Raw genomic sequence first — 22,614 nt, 5'->3', positions numbered from 1 at the left:
GTCCACGCTGACCAGGGATCAAGCCAGCAACCTAGGCATGTGCCCTGACCAAGAATCGAACCCGCAGCCTTTCGGTTATAGGACAACGCTCCAACTAACTGAGCCACAGTGACCAGGGCTATTGAAACTTCTTGATTTCTAATGCAAAAATGGCCATGGTACCCCGAAGGGCGGTCGGAATCTTCTGTTGGACATCATAAGCAGGACAGGAAAGCAGAAAGCCCACCTCAGATCAGAGGAAACAGAAAATCAGGGGGTAAAGACACAGCAGCCGTGATAAGAACTGGGGAGATGAAGAGAAAAAGGTGAATGAGGATGGCACCCAGAGGAGCCAGGATGAATAAAACCAGAAGACGGGAAACCATGGGAACAGAGGACAAGAAGCAATCCACGCGTGTCTGACAGCACTAGGTGAAGAGAACGCATACCCACTAGAATGTAAAGATCGAGACAAGGGAACCTGTCAGATGACTGACACTCACGTCCCCAGTCACCTGAGGACATGCCCCTCGGGCGCTCTCCATCCAGAGCTCCCTGAGGAGTGGAGCACCTGGGTGCTTCCCCTCGCTCCAGCTGGGAAACCAGAGCTGGTCTGGGAAATGGAAAAGCTTCTCGAGGGGAACGAGGGGAAGGAAATGGGACAGGCAGGTGAGTGGGCAGACAGAGTCATCCCAGGGCTCCTCCCAGGCCAGTATCTCCAGGGAAGGAGGGGAAAGAAGGGACATTACTAGGGAGAACAAGAAGAGGACGTCCAGGGAAAGAGGCAGGAGACCCAGGGCAGAGGGGGCAGAGGCTTCCAAGGTCAGGGCGTGGACAGAGGAGCAGGTGCTCAGAGAGTGTGAGTGAGCAAGTGGGCGATCGCACTTGCGGAAGAATGGAGCTTTCTGGTTCTCGCCCTCTCTTAGAGCACTCAAGCTCAGACTTCTGCAAGACCAGGTTGATTTGGGGCCGGGTCTCCCAAACTGAGGGGATGAGGAACTGAGGCCTTGGCAGGGGGCACCAGGAATCTAGTCTCCTCCCACTGTACCCACAGCACAGGGCTAGGGGCTGGGCAAGGAGGTCCTGTGTGAGGTCATGTCAGCTCTTGCCCTATAGAGTCCCCACAGCAACCCACCCTGCGCTCTGGGGCTCAAAGGCTTTGGTTGGCTCACCTTCGCCTACCTGAAAAAGTCCAAATCCTCAGCACCACAAACAGTTCCATTCACTATTCCGGGGCCCAGTTTACCTGCCAAGGATCATCTCTTCAGCCACCACCCTTATCTTTTCTCCTGTGACCAACCTGTTAAGAACCCAAACACTTTCTTTGCCCAGATATGTGCCCTGGCACCTGGAGATCCCCTGCCTGAAGACCCAGCTCCTCCCTCCCTAGCCTGCAAACTCACGTTCATTTCAAGACCCACCTCAAACGTAACCAGCTCTTCAACCCAGTGTCACCTTCTGGACATGTGTCGCCGTGCACAGCACTGTGAACACTTCTGCCGCAGCCCAAGGCTCAGACTGTGCAGCCAGCCAGCGGCAGGTGTGCTTCCCCTGGGTGTCAGTCAGTCTGCAGGGTGTCAAATATACTCTGTCCCTGCCCTCCACTCTGGGATGTACCCCACCTTCCCGGTCGCCACACTGCCTCCTTTCTGCCCCTTATCTGAGCCTAGAGCCCGGGACAGAACCGAGCCTCGTGGTGCCTGCCCCGCACTCACCAGGAGCGTCTGGGCGGGCGTGAGCTGTCCCGGCAGTAGCTCCAGCGCAGGGCCCAAGTGCGCCCAGTTCATTAGGCTTGCCCTGGCCTCGGCCACCCATGGGGAAGTGAGCATGAGCAGGGCCCTCCTGCGGGCTGCCCAGGGTCAGCAAGGGATGCTCTGGACCCAGGCAGGCCTGGCATAGCAGCCTTGTGCCCGGGAGTCCCACCAGCCATGCAAGCCCCCCCTCCCACCTGCCAGCACCCCACCCTCCACGGGAGCCTGGGCTCCCCACCAGGGAAGTGGAGGCTGAAGTACTCATGCCATTCTGGCTTGTCTAGGAGGAGGGAGGGCGGCTCATCTCTGTGGTCCTCCTCTCTTCCCTGCAAAGGAGGGAGGGGAGAGGGGTCCAGCTCTCCCCGAAACACTGACCGTCCCTGGGGTCACGCTGCTGCAGGGATGGGGTAGGTGGGAGAGCTGGCAGCTGGAGGGGAGGCTGCCTCTGGGAATCCTCTCCTGGAGGCCTTCCCACTGACCACCCTTCTCCGCTTTGCTGCGCCCTTGCAGCATGGGTGCTGACACAGAGCATTATATACTTTACTTCACTAGGCCTGTTAACCTATCTGCCTTCCTTTACCAGGTTTTACACTCCCAGAGAATAGCCTCCTTCCTTGATAGGTTCGTCTTTGTGCCTCCAACAGCCGCCCAATGTCCAGCACCTCTTAGGGCCCAAATTCTCTATGTGCCAAGGAATATTTGTTGAATAAAACAAATGTTGAACCCGTTTCTCAGTTGAAGAAAATAAGGCCCAAAGAGAGGAAATGGCTTACCCAGCATCACACAGCACAACAGGAAGTTAAGCTTTTAAACAGGGTTGCAGAAATAAACAGAGACCACCCATATGAGAACAAGCAAAGCCTATTTATTCAGAGTTTATTATAGAAAGGGAGCTGGCCCTAGTCACTTACTGGCATCTGGCAGAGTCTCAAAGTAGGCAGAGAAGTGGGAAAGGTTTATAGTAGAAAACAGGAAGGCTTCAGGTAGGCTCTGGTTGGAGAAGGTTAGCATGAGGGTTAGCTAGAAGCAAAACATCTCTCACAATTGGCCGAGGGACCATATTCATCAAATGCTGGCTGTTTGGGGCTACCGGGGTTATTTTGGCTTCCGGGGCTGGTTGCTGAAGATTGAAGGTCAGAGTTCTGTTTTTCTATACGGTCTGGCCCTTATCCGTTTGTACATTCGGTCCCTTCTATTCACGTATTCATTCCCTTCCCTTTATCCCATAATTGGAACACTATTTGGGTTTCTGCGTGAATCAGTGCTTCCCGAAGAGCTGTCCTTTCACCTCAAATAAACACCTGCTGCCTCTCACTTTGGCTTTTGTTGTTAGGTTAACACAGGTATATGCGATGCTGACGAGAAGGTGATTAACTTTGGGCTGGACCGTCAAGAGCCCAGCTGCCATGGCGGAGTTTCCTTCAATTTCTGGAAAAAAGAAAGATCCTTGAAGGCTAGGCAGGTGAAGGGACCATAAATAAGCCCATCCCTAAGTTAAATGAGACTATCACCCAATCTAAAGGCAGCATGAAATGATTCTCCCCTGCATCTCTATTTATTTCAACGGTGCCACTGTTGCATCCGGGGGGGAGGCAGCGGGCAGAAGTGGCAGGCATTGAGGGAGCAGCCCAAGTCATCTAGAATTGGAACAAAGGGCAAACAAGACTGGGGTACAGACGGTGCAACTGGACTACAGAACCCACAGAGAACCCCACTATAGGAACCCCAACAGGTCAACAGAACCGTCTCTCTGGTCTGTGCCCAGTTGCTCAAAACCCTGGGCAATACGTGGACTGGGCAGACGAGAGCAGACGGGACCAGAGACTCGCTTGTGCCCTCTTTAGAGAACTCAACCCACCCCACTGCCCACCCTGGGATGTGCAAATGAGGCGAAAAACAGGCACACAGAATGCTGAAGGACAACGAACGGAACGAGGCTCGCGCGGGGAAAGGAGACGAGAGCTGCCAGTAGCCTGAGCCACAGTGGCGGCTTCGCTATCGCGCAGGTTAGAAACAGCGGTGCTGGGAGGGAAGGAGGCACCCCTTGCGCCAGTCCTCCTCCAGCCCCAGCCCCGCCCCGCTACTGATTGCTCTGCAAACGAGCTGGCAGATACCCAGCGAGTTGGTGCAAATCCCCAGCACTGACCGACAGGGAGCGCCTCGGCACCGAGGTTCGCCCTCCGCGCTGCCCCAGAGATGACATCGCGCAGGCGTCACCGCTTGTCCTGCTCTCAGGCCCACGGCCACACTAGGGCACCCGCCGGGAAGCCGCCTTTGCGTGTCGTTGGTCCCTCCAGGCCATCCCCCCCCCCCCCGGCCCCGCGGATCTTCGTGACCTCGTCCCCACCCTTCCGCGGAGCTTCGGCAGAAGGGTGGAAGGCAGAGGCGTGTCGAGGCTTCGCCCTGCTTTCTGTGGATCGCTGACTGCTGTCCCCGCGGACGGGTGGGGGCGGCTGGGAAGGCCAATTTCCCTGGGGCGGGCCAGCCTCGGCTCGCGGAAGCCAGTAGTCACTGCCCGTTCGTCCCTCGGGCCCTCGGGGCTGAATCCAGACACCGGGGTGGCCAGACGGACTAGTGCCAGAGAGCTCAGTGAAGCGTGATGGTCCGAAGCGCGAGTCTGCGCTGAGCCTGCGGAACCCGCACCCTGCTGGAGGCTCTTCCCTCCGCGCTGCAGCCACACTGGCCGGAGCGGGTGCGCACTCTGTATCTCAGGGCAGCTCTGCCAAATGCTTTGAGCGGCCCGCCCCTCTGGCAGCAGCACCACCACACACAACTCCCATTGACCTGGCCTTGGCATTTGTCATGTATGTTCGTGATAGGGCCTCTCCTGTAAGTCAGTCGGGCAACTGCTTGGCTAGCTGCCTGCTGAGCAGCCGGCACCAAGGAATAGACACAGGGCACGCACAGTAACCATGCTATTCACTCAGCTTTTACCGAATGATGTTCACTCAAAGTAGAACATCAACATACACTGATGTCCTACTCACACTCTAACAATCTAAGAGAAATGTATCACCCCCACACAGAACAACCAATGGGGGATAATGACCCGAGTCCCAGAGTCTCAGTCTGCAGGTCCAGGAGACAGCACGGTGGGCAAGGGAATTGTCAGCGTCTTGCAAGAAAAAAACCTCCGGAGCCAGGCGGGCAGCGGGGCAGGCGAAGTCCTCAGTCCAGCAGGGCAGAGCCTCTGGCCGCCTGTGCCAAGGGGCAGCAGTGTGGCGTGGAGCAGCCCTCTGGTGTGTGGAGCTCGGCTGTCTCAGCAGTGGTCTGGAGCCCGCCTCTGTTATACGTTGAGAGTGGTGTGCTCCCACCCTTCTGGGTCTTTCGATAAGTGTCTTGGCACCTCTGATGCTGAGTGGGGAATTTGCCCAGGAGCCCATGGGTGGTACATGGCTGTTCTGCTTGGCCCCCAGGATGGCAAGTGCAGAATTTCCCCAGGAGCCTGTCTATGAGTGGTCCCGCTCTGCAGACACAGCTACTCTGGTCACGTGTGCAGATATCTTAGGTGTGTCTCCTTGCCAGATGTGTCTGCTCTGACTTAGGTAGTTTCCCTCTTGAACCAAAGTGCCATGGCTGACGGGCAGCCATCTTGGTTGACATGATGACTCCACTTTGCTTTAGATACTTTATGCTGTCTTGATAGGACCCATGTCCTTTTATTGGTCCTGCCCTCCGTAGTATCCTCCAGGTCTTTACTTAATTACCACCTGATTAATGGAGTCTTCCTGACTCCCCACCCACTTCCCACTCTGCTCTTCTCTTTTGCAGCACTTAGCACAATTGGAATGACATCTTCTCTGGGCAATGATTTAATATCTTTTCCCCTTCCTTAGGCCATAACTCTAAGAGGGCAGGGACTGTGTCTGTCTCATTCAGGATTGTAGCAAAATTCCTGGCAGTAAGTGGCCAGTAAATATCTGTTGAATGCATAGATGGGGCTGTTCCAAGGAAGGAGGGAATAAATGAATGAGCGGGTGTGAGGAAATGAATGAATAAAGGTGAGAATGACTGTAAGGTGGTGCTGCCACCCATTAAAAACTGGGGGACAAAGTTCAGCTCATTGGAGTTGGCCCAAAGATTCCTAGTGAATTCTAAGGCTGGAGAAAGTTCATGGTGCTGAGTACTTGCTGTGCCCCGAGCAATCAGAGAGGACTTCATGGAGGAAGTGTGGATATCCTGTGGAGGGGAGCACAAGGCAAAGGGAACTCACTCAAAGAGGGCATGTGGAAATCCTCTGGTTATCTGAGGAGACTGAGTCCCTGTTTGCAGGTCACCGAGAAAGTTAGAGTCGCTTGGGGGTGGCCAGAAGTGGCTGAATTGAGTCTGAACTTCACCTATTATAACAATGGGCGAGGCTGCTGGACTAAACCGTCAGAGTCAAGGGCACAGGTTTCTCCTTGGGACCTGACCTGACATGTCCCAGAGGCCCTGAGTAAACAGCCAACTCACCTCACCCGAGCCAGGGCAGCTGTCAAAGTCCCCGTTTCACTGGAACCCTATTGTGAAATAAAGCCATTGGTTTGAGGTCCCTACTATCTCCGGCATTTCATAGTTTCAAGATTTCCAGTCTGCACTCGTTAGAGAAGTGTGCAAGCCACTTGGGCCAGGGACAGGGCCCGAGGCCAGAGGCTTGGAGACTGAAGTCATATGAAGAGAGGGTGGATGTGAAACGGAGTGCTCGGTGCATTTCTGATGAATCAGATAGCAAATTAGTGCATCATTACTTTATTTATTGCACATGAGTAAATAAAGTCATGAGTGGTCAGCAAGCTGTGGGGGTGGGAGTGAGGTCAAGGAAAGCTTCATAGAGAAGACGCTGGAGCTGAGTCTGAAAAGGCCAGCCCAACACCTGAAGCTGGCAAGGAGGCCGTGGCGGTAAGCCAGAGGCTTCCTTCCGGTCCCAGTGGTCCTCCCACACGAGCAGGCTCTAGCAAGTGCTAATTGCACTCCCACACGCTGTTTCGCCAGGGTTATTTATTATAACTTGCAGCCACGGGGCAAGGTTCAGGCAGGCAGACCTTTCCATCGTCAAGGCCTCCCAGCAGCTCTCCGGCACCCAGAGAGCAGCGTGTCCAGCTCTTACCCTGGGAGAGCACAGCCATGGTGCTCTGGGGCCCAGTGCTGGGAGCCCTTCTGGTGGCCGTGGTGGGATACCTGTGCTTGCTGGGGCTGCTCCGGCAGCGCAGGCCCCAGGAGCCCCCTCTGGATAAAGGCTCTGTGCCCTGGCTGGGCCACGCCATGGCTTTCCGGAGGAATATGCTGGAATTCCTGAAGCACATGCGGGCCAAGCATGGGGACGTGTTCACAGTGCAGCTCGGGGGCCAGTACTTCACCTTCCTCATGGACCCCCTCTCCTTCGGCCCCATCCTCAGGGACACGAAGAGGAAACTAGACTTTGTGGAGTATGCGGAAAAACTGGTGCTAAAGGTATTTGGGTACCAGTCCGGGCCGGGAGACCACCGGATGATACACTCAGCCAGCACCAAACACCTCATGGGCGACGGCTTGGAGGATCTCAACAAAACCATGCGGGACTGCCTGTCCTTGGTCATCCTGGGGCCGGCGGGCCAGCGTCCGGATGCCAGGAGCTGGCAAGAGGATGGCCTCTTTCACTTCTGCTACAGCGCCTTGTTCAAGGCCGGCTACCTGAGCTTGTTTGGCTGCACAAAGGACGTGGAACAGGACCTACTACAGGCAGAGGAGCTATTTGTACAGTTCCGCAAGTTCGACCGCCTGTTCCCCAGGTTTGTTTACTCCTTGCTGGGGCCCCGGGAGTGGCTAGAAGTGGGCCGGCTCCAGCGTCTCTTCCACAAGACCCTGTCTGTGACACACAGCCTGGAGAAGGATGGTATCAGCAACTGGATAGCCTACATGCTTCAGTTTCTGAGGGAGCAGGGAGTAGCCCCGGCCATGCAGGACAAGTTCAACTTCATGATGCTCTGGGCCTCCCAGGGGAACACGGGGCCCACCTCTTTCTGGGCCCTCTTGTTCCTGCTGAAGCACCCAGAAGCCATGCAGGCATTGAGAGAGGAGGCTGCCCACGTCCTGGGGGAGGCCAGGCTGGAGGCCGGGCAGTCTTTCGACTTCGAGGTCAGCACCCTGCAGCGCACCCCAGTGCTGGACAGTGTGATGGAGGAGACACTTCGCCTGCGGGCAGCGCCCACCCTCCTCAGGGTGGTGAATGGTGACCACACCCTGCAGATGGCCAGCGGGGAGGAGTACCAGCTCCGCAGTGGGGACATTGTGGCCCTCTTTCCTTACCTCTCAGTACACATGGACCCCGACATCCACCCCCAGCCCACTGCCTTCAAGTACGACCGCTTCCTCAACCCCGACGGCACCCGGAAAGTGGACTTCTACAAGGCAGGCAAAAAGATCCACCACTATACCATGCCATGGGGCTCGGGCGTCTCCATGTGCCCCGGGAGGTTCTTGGCCCTGAGCGAGATGAAGCTCTTCATCCTGCTCATGATCACGCACTTCGACCTGGAGCTGGTGGACCCTGACACGCCCATGCCACCCGTGGACCCCCAGCGCTGGGGCTTTGGCACCACGCAGCCCAGCCACGACGTGCGCTTCCGGTACCGCCTGCGGTCTCCTGAGTGAGCGCGGCCTGCAAGGGGGGCTGCAAGCCTGGCTAGGGGGAGCCCTTGGGGTCTCCACCTCTTCTCGCCCCTCTGAAGCTCCAGACCCCCGCCAACTACCGCTGCCTCTGGCTCTGTGGCACCCTCTACCTCTGTCCTCCTTGCTCTCTGGCCTCCTTCTAGACACCTCACAGGCTAATCATTCTGTCTCACGGTGGGTTCGGCAGAGTCCTCCTTCCACAGGAAATCCACGGGGAGGGGACCTGTGTGAGGACAGCTCTGTTTGACGGATGACGCCCGCCTCCACCGCTCCTGTGGCACAGAAGCTGGTCCCCGCAAGTGGCGCAGCAGCTCCCAACTGCGAGGCCCCGTTGCCCCCCACTCAATTTTTTCTCAGTTCCATTCCATGTCTTCTGGAAGCCATGTTCTAGAAACGGTGTTGCGCAATAGCAACGTAAGGCAAGCCACGTGGGTAATTTTTAATTAATTTCCTAGTTGACACATTTCTTTTTCGGTATTGCCTTCAAAATCAGGTATGTACTTTTTGAAAAATTTGAATGTATTGGGGTGACATTGGTTAATACAGTTACATAGGTTTCAGGTGTACAATTCTACAGTACATCAACTGCATATTGTACTGTGTGTTCAAAACTGGCACGTCCTTTTTACCTTTGCGGCATGTTCCAGCCAGCCACACGTGAAGCTCGCGACAGCCCCCTGTGGCCAGTGGCTGCCCAGGGGAACAGCAGGTCTGCAGAAACCCCGCCTTCCACACAGGAGTTATTCAAGCGCTTCCCTCCACACCCGGCCTGCAGGCCCTCTGTCCTCCCTGCTGCCAGACACTGTTTTCCAAAAGCACCTCTAACTGGCACTGTTTTATTTACCGGCTTCCCATTCCCTTCACACACTCGGCATTTAAGGTTTGGCACAGTCGGTCCCCAAATTTTCCACGCAGTGCAGTCCAACTTTTCCAGCCTTTCCTGGTGGGAATGTCTGTAAAGCGTGCTGCTTGCCTTTCCTGCCAACCCCGGTGCCAGCTACTCCTGAAGCCTTCTTAGATCTGGCCCGTTCCATCCTCTGGCCTCCCGCTCCAACGGCTCCCCTAGCACCTCCGGTATCACAGCACACCTGTTATGAGTCCTTGCTCTCTGTCCTGGTTTCCTCCTCGTGCCCCCTCCCCATGCTGGGGTCCATAGGGCATGGAAACTTATTCCTTCATCTCTGACCCCCCCCAATCCTCCAGATGCAGATTAAATGATAGAAACCAGACTTCCAGTCTCGGCTAGTTTACTTTATGCCCTCAAATCATTTCCTGCCCCTCCCTGCCCGCCCTCAGCTTTCAGGCACACGAACTAGAGACAATCCCTGTCACCAGGCATGCTTACCAGGGCTGGGAGGGTGCGAGAGGGGGCTGCTGCCAGAGCTCAGCAGGCTGATGGCAGGACCCTGGCCAGGGCTAGGACTGTGGCAGCAGGTGTAGGGGTCCCTGAAGCCGGGACCCCTGCCAGGACCACCCAGTGGGGCCTCTGTCTGCTACCCCATCCCACATCTCTGGCCTCTTCCTTCTTGTTGTGGTTGCCTGTTCTGCATGGAGTTTTGCCAGGATAATAGACCTGGGCTGAGGACATCTGCCCAGGCATCTGCCTGGGGCCTGAGAGAGGTTCTACTGGTTAGGAGAAGACAGGATGTCCCATCCTGTTCCACAAGGGGCCAGGAGCACGAGGAGGAGTTGGTAGGGAGCACAGGAGAGGGACAAGGGGGCTGGGAGGCTGGGGGTCACCCATTGCAGAGCTTCCCGACCACCTGCCCACAGAGCCAGGCCCTGTGCCCCAGCGCTGTGGGACGGAGCAAAGTGGCGAGGCCTTCACATACCTCCTCGACCCTGCCCAGACCTAGGTGCTGCATCCTGTCCTTTCCCCCACGCCCAAAGCAATGCAGGCCAGGAGCCTGTGGACAGGCTGGCGGGGAAGGGCTGGTGGCCCAAGTCCACTGAGTCAGGGCCAGGAGGCCTCAACCGAGAGCAAACCTCGTGGAGCCTGGAACTGGTGTGAGGGTGAGCCTGGAACCCAGGGAAGCCTTGGTGGGTCAGGTGTAGGGTGAACACAGGTGCTCCATCCCACAGCCAAGGACATTCACCACGACAACAGGCCTCCCAGGAAGCAGGGAGTACCCAGAACTGGAGTGGGCACTTGGAGGCCAGTTCCCACCACTGGCACCTGTGGTTCTAGGGCGCCTGCATGGGGATGGCTGGAGATACCCTCTCCAAGAGCCACCCTTCCTTTGCTGGCAGAGGGCTCGAAGCAGCAGGAAGACTGAGACCCACAGGGATGCATCCAGCCACTTCCTGTCCTGACCCAGCTGTTCTGTCCTCAGTTTCTCATTTCTGAGCCAACTCCTTTCTCCCTCAGAGAAAAGCCTACCGTGTGTATTCTCTGAGGATAGCTTATAACAACAGAGCAAGCCAGGGATGACACGCCGAGGGTGGAATTCCAAAACCTGGGGAAGAAAAGAGATGCTTTCCTAAGCAGTAACTTGCCCTGAACACTCTCACCACCCTTCACAGGGTGGAGGGTGGACAGCCCTGCTCCCAGGCAGAGCCCTGCTGCCCTTCACTGTGGGCTGCTCCGCAGGTGGTACGTCACTGGTGCCTCCTGGTTGCCAGACCCTGGGGCCCCCACCAAGGCTGCGATATTAAACAAAATAACAACAATATTTCCCTGGCTGAACTAGAGGGACGGGAGCAGCCTAGTGGGGGGGTGGGCCTCAGGTTTCTCTGAAGATGGGAGGGAAGGCTGAGGGTGCTATGATTACTCTGGCTGTTGGGTGCAGAGTATTGGGTTGGCCAAAAAGTCCGCTTTTTACATAAAATAAGACACATTTTTCACTTTCACCAATAACCTCATTGATTTGGATATTTTGAGTATGTCGGCTGTCTCCTGCTCTTGGCTTCTAGTGGGTAGAGGCCAGGGGTGCTGCTAAACATCTCCCAATGCGTATGGCAGCCCCACAGCAAAGAATTATTTGGCCAAAATGTCAATAGAACCAAGAAACTTCAAAACCACTTCTGACACATTCCATCAGTCACAGCACCTTCTCCATACACTGCACAAAATTTTTTTTTTTTGCATTTCAGTTGTCTTTTTACCTTTCTTGAAATAATAAAGCATAATATGCCAAAAATGTTGTGTATTTTCATCCATCTTCGATACTGAAATGGCTGCACAAAGACTTCCAATCAAGATGACAGTGAACACAGACATGGTCCACCTCTTCCTACAACCACATCAAAACTACAACTAAACTATAGGACAACCACCACGCAGAACCACCAAAAATGGAGTTGAATAGAAGTCTGACGACCACAGAATTAAAGAAACCACATCCATCCAGGCTGGTAGGAGGGGCACAGATGCAGAAAGGGCTGGCCCCAAATCCACGTGTGATGGATATAAAATCGGGAGGGATATCTCAGGAGCAAGAAGTCCCAGCCCCACACTGGGCCCCCCAGCCCAGGGTTCCAGTGCCAGGAAGATAAGTCCCCACAACTTCTGGCTGCAAAAACCAGTGGGGATTGAGTCAGTGGAAGAAATTTCTGGAGCCCCAAGCAGTTCCTCGTAAAGAACCCACACACAGACTCACCTACTCAGACTCACTCCCTCTGAGCTCCAGCACTAGGGTGGCAGCTTGAAAGGCACCAGTGGTACACAGGGAGGAACTGAAGTGTCTGGCATCAAGGAGGGCAGAGGCCATTGTCCCTTCGCTAAGCCCTCCCCCTGCTGAGCTGGCAAGCTGGTGCCATATCTAAGACTCCATCAACCTGGCTAACACTGTTTGCCCTGCCCTGGAGATCCCCTGAGACTCCACCCCAACCAAATTATGACCCCACCCAAGCTGCTTTTCCATATGAATGGCTGGTATTGGCTCATGCTTCACAACTTCCTAATCCTCTCAAACAAGCAACAGCTGGCCTCTGTGACCCCTAGGCCCAGCACTAGCAGCAGCCACCTTAGATTCACAGCTTGGCTTCTTCTGGGACTCTCCAAACCCACCATCAGCAGCAGCCATCTCAGATTGCCTTAGAGCTCAGACTGGGTGGTGCCCAGGTGGGGGGTGGCCTTAGCCTCCACCACTGGGGAAACCCCAGAGACTGCACAACCAGTGGGCAGCTACAGACAACGTCACAGCACCACCACCCTGCCCCTGAACCGCTGATCCTCCATGGAGGGTAGAGGTTGGTGGTCGGTGGTCACAGACAGTCCTTGCAGCTGACTGGCCTGGGTAAATCTCTCCCATTGACCTGCCAACAGCAACCAAGGCTCAACTACAAGAGGAGGGTGTACTCAGCCCACACAAAGGGCACACCTCACCTAGCTTGGGTGATAGGCGAGGCTGTGCCACTGGACCCTACGGGACACCTACTATATTAGGACACACTACCAAGACACAGAGTCAAAGCAGCTCTACCAAATACATAGAAACAAACACAGGGAGGCTGCCAAAATGAGGAGACAAAGAAACATGGCCCAAATGAAAGAATAGATCAAATTCTAGAAAAAGAGTTAAACAGAATGTAGATAAGCAGTGTATCAGATGCAGAGTTCAAAACACTGGTTATAAGGATGCCCAAGGAATTTAGTGACGACCTCAGCAGCACAAAAAAGACCCACTCAGAAACAAAGGATACACTAATTGAAATAAAGAACAATTTACAGGGAAACGACAGTAGAGTGGATGAAGCTGAGAATCAAATCAATGATTTGAAATATAAAGAAGCAAAAAACAACCAATCAGAACAAGAAGAAACAAGAATCCAAAAAAATGAGGGTAGTATAAGCAGCCTCTGGGACAACCTTCAGAGGTCTAACATTCACATTCTAGGTGAGCCAGGAGGGGAAGAGAAAGAGCAAGAAAAAGGAAATCTATCTGAAAGAATAATGAAAGAAAACTTCCCTAATTTGGTGAAGGAAATTGACATGCAAGTCCAGGAAGCACAAAGAGTCCCAAACAAGATGGATACAAAGAGGCCCAGTCCACGACACATCATAATTAAAATGCGAGCAGTTAAAGATAAAGAGAGAATCTTAAATACAACAAGAAAAAAGCAGTTAGTTACCTACATGGGAGTTCCCATGAGACTGTCAGCTGATTTCTCAAAAGAAACTGCAGGCTAGACAAGATTGGCAAGAAATATTCAAACTTACGAAAAAGCAGGGACTTACAGCTAAGATTACTCTACCCAGCAAAGCTATCATTTAGAATCGAAGGGCAGAGAAAGAGCTTCCTAGACAAGAAAAAACTAAAGGAGTTAATCATCATCATACCATTATTGTATGAAATGTTAAATGGGACTTATTAAAAAAAAGATCAAAACTATGAACAATAAAATGGCAAAAAGTACATATGTATCAACAATTGAATCTCAAAATCAAACTAAACAAACAGGAAGAACAGAAATAGAATCACGGACCCAGAGATAATTTTTTAAATTATTTATTTATTTATTTTCAGAGAGAGGGAAAGGGAAGAAGAAAGAGAGGGAAACATCAATGTGTGGTTGCTTCTCATGCACCCCTTACTGGGGACCTGGCCCGCAACCCAGACAAGTGCCCTGACTGGGATCGAACCGGCAACCATTTGGTTCGCAGGCAGGCACTCAATCCACTGAGCCACACCAGCCAGGGCCCAGGGAGCATTTTGATGGTTGCCTGATGGGAGGCAGGTGTAGGGGAATGAATGAAGAGGTGAGGGCATTAAGAAGTACAAAGAGGTAGTTACAGAAACTGGTCTCTGGTTCCAAAAGGTTGAGGACCACTGCAATCGATGATAGGAGGACATGACGGTAGGAAACAGAGGTCAGCGGGGCGACTATTGCAGCAGTTCAGGGAGCCTGATGTCCCGGAAGGAGTGAGCGGATGCTGGTGATGGGTGAGAACTGAAAACTGACCGCTGGGTTTAGCAACATCATCAGTGAGACCCGTGGAGAGAAGAATTTGGGTGGATGCCCAGCTAAGCTGGGTCCCATCCTCTCTCATCAGACTGTGGCATGGCCACTTGGGTTTCCTTTTCCCCTACACCCTCCTTGTTGGGGGGGTCCTCAGCCTGCCTTTCCCCAAGGTCATTCACGCTGGTCATTTCTTCTTGGCCAGTGAGGTTGCTACTCTCACAACAGCTGGACAGTGGGGCCTGGGGAGGGCAAGGTGCCTGGTGCCGCCCACACACAGTGGCCAGGGACGCCTTCAGGTACTGGCTGAAGCAGCGGACGGAGAAGGCGTAGAGGACAGGCGTGAAGCAGCAGTGAAAGAAGGCGATGCTCTCTGTTACCTGCAGTGCGTAATCCAGGTACCGGCTGGCCTTGCAGTCCCATAACACTTTCAGGTCCATCAGCGAGTGCAGAAACAAGACGAGGTTGTATGGGAACCACAGCACGAAGAAGGCCACCACGAGGGCGACGGCTGTCTTCAGAGCCCGGCCCCGGCCTGGGGGCTTCCGCCTGACCAGGACCAAAGCAATGCGGGAATAGAAGAAGATCATGGCAAGGAGTGGAAGGAGAAACCCCAGGATATTCTGCTGGAAGCGGAGAAGGAGCTTCCAGAAGGTCCCGTGCCCCCCGAAATCCGGATAGCAGTTCCACACACCCACGGGGTTTTCATGTGCCTGCACAAAGATCATGTCAGGGATGGAGACAGCCAGGGCCACAGCCCAGACCACGACCACAAGGACCCAGCGCTTGACCCAGGTCCTCAGCCTGTGGTGGGCCTGAGCATGGACGATCTCTAGGTATTTGTCTAGGCTCATGCAGCTAATGAAGAAGATGCCACTGTAGAGGTTGATGGTATAGAGAGTGCTCACCGCCTTGCACAAAAAACTCCCAAAGACCCAATGCCAGGCCACGGAGATGACCCAGAAGGGCAGGGTCACCACGAACAGGAGGTTGGAGATAGCCAGGTTCAACAGATAGATCTCTGTCATCCGCCTGCGAGGCACGTACCGGAGCAAGACCGCTAGAAGAAGGAGGTTCCCGCCCAGGCCCAGCACAAAGACCAGGCTGTAGACGACCGGCAGGAAGACTCTGCTAAAAGACAGCACCTCGTCCTTCCTGCAGAGCAGGAAGGCTTCCAGGTCCAAGTAGTCCTCGTAGTCATAGAAGGAGCTGCTGTTCTCAGAACTGGCGACCTTGGTGGTGAGCAGCGGCTGAGGGGAGGCGGTGGTGGCCATGCTGGGAGGATACACCTGGTCCTGGAGCTCTGCCAACCAGAGTAGTGTGAGAGACAGACGGTGAAGCCAGGCAATCCCACTTCTCTTAGACCCCATTTCTACCACTCTGGGATGTCCAACGGGCTCCTCACACCTACACCTTCAGCCCAGCACATACAAGCACAAGTGCGGGGAGCCCAAGTCTGTCACTGTTTATGTCACCTTGGGTAAGTGACTTAGCCTCAGGTGTTCTCTTAGTGTCTACTTCTTTCATTATGGCTAACTTTTCTCCCTCATCATTTAAACAAACTGGTACTGGCTTTCCTACTTTTCCTTATTATTTAGGGCTACCAATTATTGTGTCTCCATACTCTTCCCCGTGCCTGGTGGCTTTTAATTATTCTTTGTGTGGCTTATGTTTGCTTTTTAAATGAGAGCTCCTCTTCAGCGGGGCTTGTTTTATGTGTAAATGCCTGGTTTGCCCCTCTGGCTTTGAGCTTTCTTTACTTCCATCCCCCGAGAATTTCCCTTGCTTTTATGTAAAGTCTTCTAGTTATAAATATTGTTTTATGTCAACATTTTCTTTTACATCTCATGTTTTATTTTAACCAGAATGTTTAGGTTTGTAGCAGAAAATTGTGATCTGTTATGTTGATAGACTCAGAACAACTAAACTTTTCTATCCCTCGGTTTCCCCATCTTTAAAGTGATAACAATAACAGTGCCTACTCGTGGGTGTTCGTGGGGCTTAAGTATTCATGTGAAGCACTTCAGGTGCTGTGAAGAGTGCCCAGAACATAGTAGGTACTCGATAAACGGTAGTTTAAATTACTGCTTTCCTGAGGCCTGCGTCCACCACCTTACCACCAGCCTCCCCTCCTCTCCTGTGTCTGTCTAACTGGATGGCACTGCCAACTACTCAACCACCTAGGACTGAAATGTGCGTGGCATCCCAGCCTCCTTCCTCACCACCCTCACCACCACCCGACTGCCTTTGGAAAATGTCCAGTCTCTCAAAGTCCCGTAAAAATATAGACATGATATTCTTTTAATAAAATTAAGACAAAGGTACTATATGCATAGGAGTTGAAAGAGATGAAAGGGAAAGCCAGGGAATGATGGGCACAGGATTCAAGATGGCAGCTGCCTGGGCAGGAGAGGTGAGAGGTGTTAGAAATGCATGAGAGAGAGAGGTGGGAGGAACTGGTTGATCTGACCCAAGTGTCTTTATTTAATGCTGTGCTGAGAGGTGGGCTGAGTCAGGGTCGACTTCAGCAGCAGCAGAAGACAAGAGTAGGGGTTTTAAAAGAAAAAGTACAGGGTTTGTGAGGGGGTAGGGGAGGGGTTAGTCTCTTCTTCTTCCAGGTGAGTGCCTCAGGGTTCCAGGATGTGAGCAACGGGTTAGGCAAAGGGTGGGCTGTTCCCAGGCACAGGAGGGTCAGTCTGGCCACTGGCCATTGTGGCTGGTGCCAGATGTGTATTGTGGGCCATGGGAGAGAGTTTGGATTAAGCCACAGGCTTAACACAGGGACAACTGAGTCATAGGCAGGCCCGAGGGTTGGAAACTGGCCTGACTGGGTCATGAGCAGCCTGGCAGGCTGGGGAACTGGCCTGACCCTTTCATTCCAGACTGCTTTTTATTATTTTTTCAAAGCTGGGGGTAAATGAGTGAAGGTCTGTCTTCCGGAACTGCTTCCCGCTGGGAAGGGTCGTAGAGCTGCCCCTCAGCCATCTCCATGAGCTGTGCTTGCGCTTGCCCTGGTTGACAGAGTTGCAGGACCAGCACTGCCCCGATTTGGTTTTTGAACTGCTCCAGTCTAGAAGATATGAACTTTACAAGCAGGTTAAAGATACATGGACTGAGCATAAGGAGTAGGAGTATTGAGAAGAGGGGTCCCAGGAAAGGCAGTAGCCAGGTCATGCTGGGGAGCCAGGAACTAGGATTTATGGAGGGACTCAGATTCTTGATTTTAGAAGCAGACTCCAGGATACCCTGAATGTTTTGCTGGACCTGGCCCGATCTGTTAACATGGAAACAGCACTCTTCTCTGAGATACAGACATGTGCCTCCTTCTGATGCTGTGAGTAGGTCTAGGACTCTTCCGCTTGGAAGGGCTACCCCTGCTAGGAGGTCTAGCTGCTTCTGGGGTGCAGCTAGGGTTTCCCCCATCTTGATAAGTGCCTCCACTGTTTCTAGAGATAATTGGTAATGATCACCTAGGGGAGTGCCACCCGTCGTGGCCCCAGCCATGGAGAGGACTCCTAGTAATGCTCTTATGGGGATCAATGGGCCGGCCCTTTTGAATAAGTGTCCCTGTCCCCTAAGGGGAAAGGGGCGTGAGGCATTTTCTCATGCGATTGATGTGTCAGAAAGAACATAACCCAAGGAGCAGATACCTCTCCATTTTGGGGGGCAGGGTCCAATAGGCCCATGGTCCACAAACCCAATATACCCCTGAAGAGTGGTGGATTTCTGCAGAAACTTTCTATTCTGCCAGCAGAATGGGCTGGGTTCTACTGAGACATATCCAGCGCTAACAAGTGTTCTAGTCCTAGAGTCTTTGGTACCCCAGTATTCAAGTCCTTATGCAGCTAGAGATGCTGCAACCAGGGGGTCGATGGTAGGATTTTGGAAGGGTTGGTCTATAAATTCAGAGTAGACAGAGCCCTGCTTTTTCCCATAAGGAACTACCACAGTGCAATCCTGGTACAGGGGAAGACAGTCCCGGTCCTCTTGGGAAAGAAGGTCGCGGAAGCTAACTTTCCTGGCTGGCTGGCCATTGCGGTGGGTGGGTGTCTGTGCTGGGATTGTGCCGTGAGAGTCGCAGGTCTTGGGAAGCGAATATGTAAGAAAGCAGTATCATCTCCAGGGTTCTGGATTCCACCTACCCCAGGGTTTGGTACCCTGGTTAGGGAGAGTCTCGGGACATTTCTGAGAGGGGGTTGTGAGATTATGAAGCTCCGTTGGCACTTGTTTGGGTTAAGTGAGCCAACCAGGGTTCCCTCACTCCTTTGACTGATGATACAGAAGGGAAAGGTGGTGTGCAAGTGATTGATGCTGTGCGAGAATAGGAGACCCTTGGGAGAGTGGCAGTCGTGGGCAGAAGATGTGTCTGGTAACTTATTTTGGTAGCGTTTGGTAACCTGAGGCCCCCAAGTATCGCTGTGGGTGGTTGTGGAGTCCAGACTGCAAGAGACATTACCCCACTGACTTGGTGGTAGGGGCTGGATACACCCCCAGCTACGGGTGGGGAGGCAAAGCCAGCAGGGGTTATTTAACTTTAAGAAGTGGGCTATATGGACCGCTAGGTTGAAAGAGGGGTCTGGTAAGGGTGAATAAGAGAGAGGAAGGAGTAAGAGTACGAAAATGCCAACTAGGGTCAGTCTACTTCTAGCCACATGGCAACTAGTTCCCAGGAATAGTCCTGGACATTCCCCTGGAGGAAGGCGTCCCATAGTACTTGGAGCACGTCCTGTTCGGGGGAGTGCTGCGATGCTGCCTCAGCTAGGATGCTTATGCAGAGGTTGTAGAAGGCCTGGATGCTGACTGATGGGGAACCCTTACTGCTCCTGGAAAAGAGAGGGGTGTGGATTATTTGGGGCAGTTGGGGGATGCAGAGAGCTTCTAAAGGACAAGGACAGTTATAATAGTAGCAGTGAGCAACAGGATAAGGCAAAGGAGATGCTCAAGAGTTTCCGTACTGCTCACGTTGTGGGACACATTCCGGTTGGGTCCCTAAGGAGAGCGGTGTGGTTTATTTCTTCCTTCTGTTGCAAATTGTTGATTTCAGTCTCAGTTTCCTTCCCTTCACTGTTGGTTCCCTGTATATTTTTCTTTATTTCACTTTGCATAGCCTTCACTTTTTCTTCTATTTTGCAACCATACTCAACCATTTCTGTAGGCATCCTGATTACCAATGTTTTGAACTCTGCATCTTACAGGTTGGCTGTCTCTTCATTGCTTAGTTCTAGTTTTGGAGCTTTGATCTGTTTTTTCAGTTGGCCCATATTTTTTTGTCTCGGCACACCTGTTATGTTGTAAGGGGCGGAGCCTTAGATAGTCACCAGGGCGGGGCAACCCACATTGCTGCCTTGTGGCGCTGTGTGTGGGGGAGGGGCCAGAGAGGGAACAATGCCGCTTGCTTGGCTCTTGCTGGCTCTCAGTCACAGCCCCCACTACCCACTAGCAAACTGGGGACTTTTGGTGCTGATTCCTGAGTGGGTGGGTTTGTGTACGTTCTAGGGTCTCTCCAACAAAATCTCCTGTGAGGCTGGGAGTTTCTCCCTCTGCCACAACCCCCTCAGGTTTTTACAGTCAGAGATTTTGAGGCTTTATTTCCCCGAGCTGGAACCCTGGGTTACATGGTCTCTCTCATTTCCCAGTTGTTCCTCCCAGTTTATCCAATGTAGGACTCCCTGGTCTTCCAGCCACCGCCTCACCCACCCCGTTTTCCAGTCGCCAAGCTGCTCTTCCTCTCTGCCCTGGCTGCCTGTCTCCACCCCTCCTACCAGTCTTACGTTTCTTCTTTAACTCCTTGGTTGTCAGACTTTCATACAGTTCAATTTTCTAGCCGTTCTGGTTATTTTTATTTTTTGCTTTTAAATTTGTTGTTGTCTTTATTTTGGCTGTGTGAGGAGACAGAGGGTATCTACCTACACCTCCATCTTGGCCAGAAATCCTTAAGGTTGAATTTTTTTAATACATTCAGTGCCAGTTTATATTTCTTCTATGAATGATTTATTGTTTTAAATGGGTGGGATTCTCATTTTACAAAAGGTTTTATACAGTAACAATTTTAGCTTTTTACATAGATGTTGTTAACATTTTCCCCAGCCCTTCCTGATAGAAGTTGTGTCTATTTTTTTTCCGGGCAGAATTTTGAAATAAGTGTTGATGCTTCTAGTTTCCTTGACACTGTGATCTCAGAGCTGATGGAAATGTCCAATGCTGCTGAGGCGGGACCTCTCCCAGGGGAACCCTGAAGTCCTCCCACTCCTTGTCCCACCCTTGGGCTCCTGTCATGGCATCTGGGCTAGATATTTGCAAAAGCCACACACACACACACACACACACACACTGTTGCCACCCCAGGAACTCAGAGTGGGTGGCTTTCTCCAGGGCCAGGCTGTGCTCCTGACTGGCCTCGGGAACTTGGTCCTATACCTTCTTTTCCTGGTCTTCCATTCTACCTGTGCACCTGGGGTCTCCTGTCCCTGAGCCTCTCCCTCTTCTGAGCAGCAGGAAAGATGCCCCCAACACATGGCTGGGAGTCTGTGAGCTGCTGGGGTTTGAAGGAGGAAGTGCTCTTCTGCGCTTGGGCCTGATTAGGATTTCTTAGGAGGTGTCCCTAATTAAACACCAGCAGTTTTGGTCTGTCAGCACTGAACTTGAACCTGACATGGGTTCTCAAAGTCCTTGACTTTTGCTTTAACAAACAACCAAGTCCAATGATTGCTTTGATCAAAGCTGGATGTCAGGCCAGTGGGTCCTAGGTTGGACCACACCACCTAGAACACGCTATTCCCTTTCCTCTCGGGGCCTCCTGATTTTTCACTCTGGGACTGAGGCCACCAGCCCCTCCCATCACTCTCATCAACAATAGCAACCACACCCCCATGTAGACCCGGGATCTGGCCAGGCACCTTCTAACGCACTATGGCAGTCCTGCAAGGCAAACCAGGAAGGAACTGTCAGCACCATTTAACCCAGGCGCAAAGCGACTTTTTCACAATCTCATAGGAAGTCACTGGCTGAGCTGCAGCTGAATCCTGGGTCTGCAGGCTCCAGGAACAGTGTCTTGTCCCTAGTCCATCTCATCCTTGGCCTCTGTTCTGACCTATCCAGCTTACAGAAAGGGGCTGCCTGAGAGAGGTGTAATTTGGGCTCAGGAGGTCTCAGCTGGCCAGGACATTGCCCTCCCTGGCTGGTCTAGCCTCTATAGAATCCACCATTAATGCCTCAAAGGCTTTACTGAGCAAAGCAAAATGCGGCCTCCCTATGGCCCACAGGTAATGGCCTCCCAAAGATGTCCACATCCTAATCCCTGCAACCTGTGAATGTTACCTTGTATGTCAACAGCGACTTCACAGACGTGCTTAAGTTAATGGCCTTGAGACGGAGAGGCCTCCTAGAGTATCCAGTACAATCACAGGCGTCCTTGCAGGAAGGAGGCAGGAACACCTGAATGAAAGATGGGACAACGGAAACAGAAGTCAGACTGATGCAGAGTGAAGCGATCCTCTGGGAGCTGGAAGAGCCAAGGCACGGATTTCCCCCCGATCCTCCAGGGGGATGCAGCCCTGCTGACCCATTTTAGACTTCTGACCTCTAGAACATTAACTTGATAAATTTGGGTTGTATTAAGCCACTGATTTTGTGGTATTTGATACAGTGGCAATAGGTAATATACTTGCTGTGACCTTTTGTGCCCTAAGCATCTCGGACCGAGGGAGTAAGAGTGCATCGTGTCCACCTCCTTCACCTTACATGTGGGGAAACTGAGACTGAGAAGGGGGACAACTTGTGCAAAGCATACAGTAAGTAGCCAGACCATGAACCCATGGTCCTGCCTGCTCTTAGGTCTCTGTTACCCTCTAGCCCCCGAACTGTCCTTCTAGCCCCATTCTGGCTTTCCCTCTGTTTTGTTTTCACTTTTCCTAATTGCCTGAATTCATTTAGTTTACCCAGCAACACCTTAAGTGGAATGAATGGAGGTGTCAGTTATTCACATCCTAGTATGAATTAGCAGGTAGTAAGGCAACCCTAGATAAAGCTCAGTAGTAGAACTTCTGGGGAATCCAGAGAACTATATGCAGGCTAGAGTGGGAGGCTTTGAAAAGGTCCTGAGGGATAGCAAGGGCAAGGTCAGCTGAGTTTCCCCTACAAGGAAGCCAAGGGCACAGAAGCAAACCATAGCTTGTCTCTAGGGCAACAACATCAACCTCTTGGTGACTGACTGCCTGAGGCTGCTGGCCTGGGCTGGCTCCAGCTTTGACTTAGCAAGAGTCTCTGGCTAGACAGTCCAGTTCCTCCCGAGGATCTCGAGGCCTCTCAGAGAAGTCTCAGTCAAGGCCATGAGAGAGAGGATAAGGCTCCATCCATC

The 22,614-nt window shown here is 52.8% G+C and overlaps 2 protein-coding genes across 6 annotated transcripts in view; one reads left to right on the top strand and one right to left on the bottom strand.

The window, feature by feature from the left end:
- Positions 1–6,686: 6,686 nt before the first annotated feature.
- CYP8B1 (cytochrome P450 family 8 subfamily B member 1) lies at positions 6,687–9,606 on the top strand. The gene has a single exon (XM_024565753.4). The coding sequence runs from the start codon at positions 6,834–6,836 to the stop codon at positions 8,337–8,339; it is 1,506 nt and encodes a 501-aa protein (XP_024421521.2). The 5' UTR covers positions 6,687–6,833; the 3' UTR covers positions 8,340–9,606.
- Positions 9,607–13,837: 4,231 nt separating this feature from the next.
- The window catches only part of ACKR2 (atypical chemokine receptor 2), a 39,849-nt gene continuing 31,072 nt past the window's right edge, over positions 13,838–22,614 (bottom strand). For 3 of the 5 annotated variants that reach the window (XM_053930192.1, XM_045199908.2, XM_045199907.2), the window contains exons 2-3: positions 21,576–21,692; positions 13,838–15,561 (exon numbers count right to left, since the gene is read on the bottom strand). In XM_053930192.1, coding sequence (XP_053786167.1) covers positions 14,324–15,532 — 1,209 coding nt within the window. In that variant the 5' untranslated portion in view covers positions 15,533–15,561; positions 21,576–21,692 and the 3' untranslated portion in view covers positions 13,838–14,323. Of the gene's footprint in view, positions 15,562–17,127; positions 17,209–18,972; positions 19,048–21,575; positions 21,693–22,614 lie in introns of those variants that run through there. The other 2 variants (XM_045199909.2, XM_045199910.2) reach the window with 2 other exon arrangements.

Source organism: Desmodus rotundus, chromosome 8 (assembly GCF_022682495.2).
Source record: "Desmodus rotundus isolate HL8 chromosome 8, HLdesRot8A.1, whole genome shotgun sequence".
In the NCBI taxonomy this organism is placed as follows: Eukaryota; Metazoa; Chordata; class Mammalia; order Chiroptera; family Phyllostomidae; genus Desmodus; species Desmodus rotundus.
The sequence above is the reverse complement of the archived record's forward strand: the minus strand, read 5'-3'. Positions and strand labels throughout refer to the sequence as shown.